Raw genomic sequence first — 6,000 nt, 5'->3', positions numbered from 1 at the left:
TTGATGTACTTTTTTTATAAGCAGCCAGTTCTAGCAGTATTACAGACTGAATGACAGCCATAGTCTGCTCAATGGGTTAGTGTTGAATTTAAAACAAAGCGTAAGCAGTTTCGGTAGCACTGCTCGAGATATAGTTCAAAATTGAACTATATACCAAACCATGCTTTTTGTGTAGCCTACCGTTACACCTCTACTGTCGAGGTAGTTATGTGTTTTCCCTCGTTTAGTGTTACCGCTGCTACAAGCTACTGCTTCTCACTGTAAGATGTATCATGTTCCCTGCCACTGCTTTCTATTCAAATGTGGAGCGTAGTTAAACAAATTGTAACATACGCAATGTAAGGATGTGTCAGATACAAATACACCACAGGGAACAGTATTGAGTAATAGGCCTATAACTCAATACTGATCCCAGCGGTCTAGGGATACTAAAGAGATAGCTCTGTTGTCAAAATGTGACTTTCTATGACTGTGTCAGTTTCTAAAACACACACAAGCCACTGGTGGTGACCTCTAACACAAACTGTCTCTCTATCTAGAAATATTTGCGATCTAGATGCTTTGGCTTCACGTTTTGGGGAGCAGTCATCCTGTCGATCTTTATAGTCTATCGTTCCCAATATGCACCAAGCAAAGGAACCTTATCATGTCATCTCTCTGTTTCGATCTCGCCATGCTATCTGTCTGATAAAGGCATGTATGCCTGCATATGCAAATTAGCGTGAGTGGCGTGAAGGTGGCGCTTAATTAAGTCTGGTCTTGACTCACTGATTTGTAAGACCCTGACGAGGACCATTAAATCGACACAAATTGGTCTTTTTCGATTATATCACAGCTCATGTAGCACTGTTATTTTCCTTTATTTAACATGAGTACAGGGTACTGAGAAAATGATCTGGATCGCTGCTCTTCTTTCAGACGCAGAAAGTGCCTCATCCCTCGCTGCTTGTAATATCTAAAATCACATATCATTTGCCCAAGGCCTCAAGAATTAAAAATGAACAAATACATAGTTTTTTCCCCTTTATTCGGTTACAAAAGCATGATGACTTCCTTCTAGGACACTTTGGTTAGAAAAAAAAGTTCTCAAAAGTTGGATTCCTAATATCTGTATCCTTTAAATTCTTTTAAAGTGTCAACCCATTTATTGACCATAATTTTCATTTTGAAATTACGCAACACCCCGTTTGTAAAATAAAAAAAAAAAAAAACAATGAGGCCTCTGGTCAACAAACTGTGATAAGATTCCAATAGTCAAATACCGTGGAAAAGAAAAAACGACAAAGAATTATTCAAATGGTGTTAAATCCCAAGCACTTAAAAAACACGGACAAATTAAACTATAGCATCACAGATTATTCAACATCAGTGTGTGTTTTTTTTTACACTTGTCCAAGTGTAGAACACTTAGCCGGCACCCCAACTGCTTCTTCTGTATAATACAAACATTGAGTCTTTTTTTTTTCTTATCCTTTTTTTAAACAAATCTTTCTATGGCATATAAAACATCTTTCTGAAGGTAAAACCTCCACTGAAGAGCTGTGCTGTGTCCTAATTAATACAACATCAGCAAAAGAAGACGCGTAGATGACGGAGGAAAGGAAAAAAGTACTCACGCAGTAGGTAACTAAGTCAGGTACACTGAGGCATGGTTTGTAGGAGAACGTTTTCACCAGGTGAAGAGGAAAAAAGCCTTTTATATACATAATAGGTGGAGATATGTATGATTTCAGTAAACTCGAACTGCCCGTTTTCTGTGATTCTGTGACGAGTTGGGGGGGGGGGGGGGGGGAGGAGCCGTACTTTCGATGTGGTACTTTTCAAAGCAGAAACTCACAGGAGGAGAGAAAGTAAAAGACGGCCAGTTGAGGAAGCAGAGGATGAGTGCTGCCTTTGTACAGAACTTGGCCGCTTCTGTGAATCGAGGGGTCAGCCACAGTGTGTTGTTCATGGTACAGAGCTGACCGCTGGAATCACACATCAGTTGAAGGTCGAGCAACAACCTTCATGTCACCTCGAAGTCAAATCACACCTCTGAACACATATCCACCGTGTGACGATGATGTTCGGTGCATTTCAAGACGACTGTGTATTTTTTTGAATAATTTAATTCCCACTTTTACTCATCCTACTTCATATGTATAAATATATCAGAAAATCTATATTTGTGATACTACCGGTATCTGAAATAGTTGTATTTAGCTGTGGAATATTTGTGAAGGTGGAGAGAGTGAAAGATAAATAAGCAATCAGAGAGGAGTGAGAGTTCTAAGAAGGTTCATAATGTCACCTTTACATAGCATCTGGCTGTGATGTGTTGTAAAAACCTGTTAGTGGTTTGTCTCACTCTCCGAAAATTTTGACCTTTGACACAGCTGAGTTTAAAGGAAAAGTTTTTTTTACTGTCAACAAATCCTATAAAAATACAAACAGCAAATCCATCTTATACATAAACGACTGCAAGCCTGATATGGTTCTACTAAAAACATATATCACACTTTGAGACATATATTTCTAAATCCTGACCGTTTCACAGATATCACTTATTATTCACTGGAAGACGCTGGTTTTCAGGAAAAACAATTATTTTCAGGTGTTTTTAAGTAGCACTAATAAGGATAAGGAAAAAAATAAGCCAGCTTATTTCTTTTTCTATTTAAAAGTGTAATTTAATTGTAAATCAAACGTTTTTTTAGCTGTAGGTCATTAATGGCAGTGTCCAATCGTACAGTCCTGCAAATGCAAATTACATCAAGAGTCATTTCGTTCACACTGTGGAAATGTTTTGGGGTGAAATTCTCCTTTAAGGGCCTATGGTCCAGGCTCTGCCTCTCTAATCCTGTTTACCTCACATGATCTGAAAGGGCCAACCCAGAGTTGTGCAGCCACCACTTGACTCGCTGTGAACAAGGACGATTCTGACTGTGACATCACCTCCGCTATAGCTAGCAACAGTGAGAGGAGGCGAACCCTCCTTTAATAGGCCGTGCACGATCTGATGGGGATGTGCCACTCTCAATTAATCGAGGGTGAATAGCTGCGCTGCCCATTTCATTAAAAGTGAATACAGCTGAAAATAAATCAGAGGACAGAGTGAATTATGCAGCATCGGATTTTGCAGTAGGTGGAGGAATATTCTCTCCAGATAATATCTGGATTTTGTCGATCTTTGTTCTTTAACGTGCTGCAAATATATCGATGAATATGCTATGAATGTCACGAGAGTACATTTACAGTGTAAGGTCACTCAGTACTGTACAGAACCAAAGACTAATGTGTGTTTTCTCCCATCCTTCTCACAAAGATCAGAGCGTCTGAATCTGAGCTCTGCAATCATGAAATACTGAAACTCTCACCAGCTGCAGGTCAAACCGACCCCGCAGCAACAGGCGTAAATTGGATCTGTGTTCATCTGTGAGAATGGTCATATGGCACAAAGACAAGGCATGATATGTTAGATGAGGTGTAGCAGCGATGCATGTTTGTCATAGCCTGGTCAAACGGCATCAACCTTCAGTCTAAGAGCAGTCAAATCAAACTACCCACAAAGCTCTTTGCGCTTCTTCAACAGTGTAAACCATACACTATATATATATATATCATAAAAACGGGCTATGCTACACAGAGCACTTTGTCCTTCCAAAACATAGCATGTAAATGTGAGCGTGAGAGCGAGCGCAGACGTCCCAAAAAACAATATCAAATCATGGCAGCAGTCACAAGTGTTTGTCCTCCTCCGCCGACATCTGTGCAAAGACACGTTCCATTAGCCGTCTCAAAGCATCTAGGTAGTACAAGGTCAGCGGTGGAGGTGAGGATATTGCACACACAGTCTAACGTCAACAGCTCCATCGAAATGGCACAATGCAGGCGTCACACTGAAGAATAAAGTTCTTTTTTTTCCCCCACACACACAGTAAATGAACACTGTAAAAAAATTCAAAAACGCGCCCCCTCGTCTTTATTGCAGCGCATTTCCTTTCTTTTTCTTTTAGAATCTCTTTTCGACTCTTGGAAAAAAAACCACAAAAAAACAAGTCTCTGTTCTGTTCATAGTCCGTCAGGAGCGGTTCGACAGTGCATTTTGGCAGTAAAGTTAAGTCTTTGAAGAGTCAGAGCGCATACACAGCCGGGAGAATAGTTGGGTCAACGTGGACAGCCATGATTTTCGAGGTCCTTAAAGAGTCTTGAGCTCTTCTTTAACCCCACCCTGCCCGTTCCTCGCCGCCAGCACAGTCATGTGATGATCACATGCCGGAGGCCCCCAGACCCATGCTGGCGGTGTGGCTCATGCAGGGCAGAGTCTGAACGGTTTTGGGGAAGTCGTGGGTAAGGATTCGCCCGTTCTCGCCCCCGCTCCCGTTGCCACTCATCCTGGTCAGGGTGGAGCAGCGCATGGCGTCGTTGATGGATTGCTGTGGAGACAGACAGTTAACAGTTAGTCTACAGGTCTGATTTCAATGTATCTCTACTTAGAGGAATCTTAATCGCCACAGAGACGGCTTATCTAACAGAATTAGCAGCACACAGAGATACTTTAGAAGGGTTTGAAGCTACAGAGCAAAAAAGATAAGTCTGCAGAATATTATGCAATTTCTCTGCTCTTTATTCTATGAATACATGCTCACAAGCATCTGTTGAGTCCCTATCTGGATGTGGTGCTGGCACAGCAAGAAGATTCAGAGGCCTGATGGTCTGATGGGAGTCATAGGGTGCTAGTTGTTACGTCTTTATCTGGACCTGAGTGAAATTAAATGCTGGCCGATGCAGCTAATTTGCAAAAGGAGGTGCAGAGCGACGTGTGGGCGGCTGAGCCTTCACTCATTGGTTTAATAGGTCCGTTCTCTAGTTTGGCAACAATAAAAGCCACTGAGCCCGAAAGCCATCTTAATGATGTGTGATGCTTTTGTGTGTGTGTACGTGTGCACAAAGTGTCTGCCTACCTCCTTTACTCAATAGCTGAATAAATTGGGGAGAGCGAGGGCAACCTGAAGCAACCGGTGAGTGGGGCGCTGCAGGCGTATCAGAGAATCACGCCGCCCTCTAATTGGAACGAAGTTGTTGTTTCTTTCAAGCCAAACAGCATAAAGGCACCTCTGGACTAATAAGCTCCTCGCCAATCTCATCAGTATACTGATCAGGTGTGTCTCCGTGGGCTGATTAAAACATACTTGTGTAGGAGACCACTCCTCGCTTTTGCCCTGCCGTGCTTTTTTATTGCTGTTTACATGAAGAGTATAATCGAGTGGCTTTGATGTTGGATGAATGAATCAAAGGTAACTTGTTGTAAATTGATCCACGAGGCAGAGATGACAAACAGCATGTTGCAGCCGCTGGAAGGGAAACCTCACGTCACCAAATAGAAGTATTTCGCGACAGGTTATTTTGAGATTTCTGAACATACAAACATTTTGCATTTTAAGACTATTCTTGGTTATAAAGCGGTGATAGGACAAATGTTAGCCGCAGCAGGCCTGCCTTATGGTATACATATAAAGGATGTTCACCACAATGGGCCCTGCGTTTGCAAGACAGTCAGCAAAAAGAAGAGAAGGAGCAGCGGAGAGGTTTGCTCAGAGCGACAGAAGTAGATTGATGATACCACTGCGATTCAAATTGCCTTTATACCCACGATGAACGGATACATTTCCTCATTTTGTAATGCGAGCCACAAGATTATTAGAAATATTATTTAACTAGAGGCCTGAGATGAACATTTTGGTAAAATTAAATAGAAAAGTGTGCTGGGTTAGACAATGTTGAAATAATTTCACTATGATTGTCCAACAAAATAAACTGCATATTGAGATGATTTGAGGATATATATCAGAGAGGAAAGTCTTCTTTTATGACCCCGAAAGCTAAATTAAAAGATTTAGTAAAGGAAAATGGTTTATTTTAACAATCTTGCAAAACTAAAACAGGAAAAGAACATGAAGAAAAAACTGGGCATAAGGGCAATTTAAACCTGAGTGATTCGACAACACTGCAGGTCAGTGA

At 41.4% G+C, this 6,000-nt stretch overlaps 1 protein-coding gene across 1 annotated transcript in view; it reads right to left on the bottom strand.

Moving 5' to 3' along the window:
* Positions 1 to 1,024: 1,024 nt before the first annotated feature.
* Positions 1,025 to 6,000, bottom strand: part of gria1a (glutamate receptor, ionotropic, AMPA 1a) — a 69,079-nt gene continuing 64,103 nt past the window's right edge. The window contains 3 exon segments of the mRNA XM_062394143.1: positions 1,025 to 4,181; positions 4,184 to 4,252; positions 4,254 to 4,415. Coding sequence (XP_062250127.1) covers positions 4,113 to 4,181; positions 4,184 to 4,252; positions 4,254 to 4,415 — 300 coding nt within the window. The 3' untranslated portion in view covers positions 1,025 to 4,112.

The sequence above is a fragment of the Platichthys flesus genome, chromosome 8 (genome assembly GCF_949316205.1).
Source record: "Platichthys flesus chromosome 8, fPlaFle2.1, whole genome shotgun sequence".
In the NCBI taxonomy this organism is placed as follows: Eukaryota; Metazoa; Chordata; class Actinopteri; order Pleuronectiformes; family Pleuronectidae; genus Platichthys; species Platichthys flesus.
The sequence above is the reverse complement of the archived record's forward strand: the minus strand, read 5'-3'. Positions and strand labels throughout refer to the sequence as shown.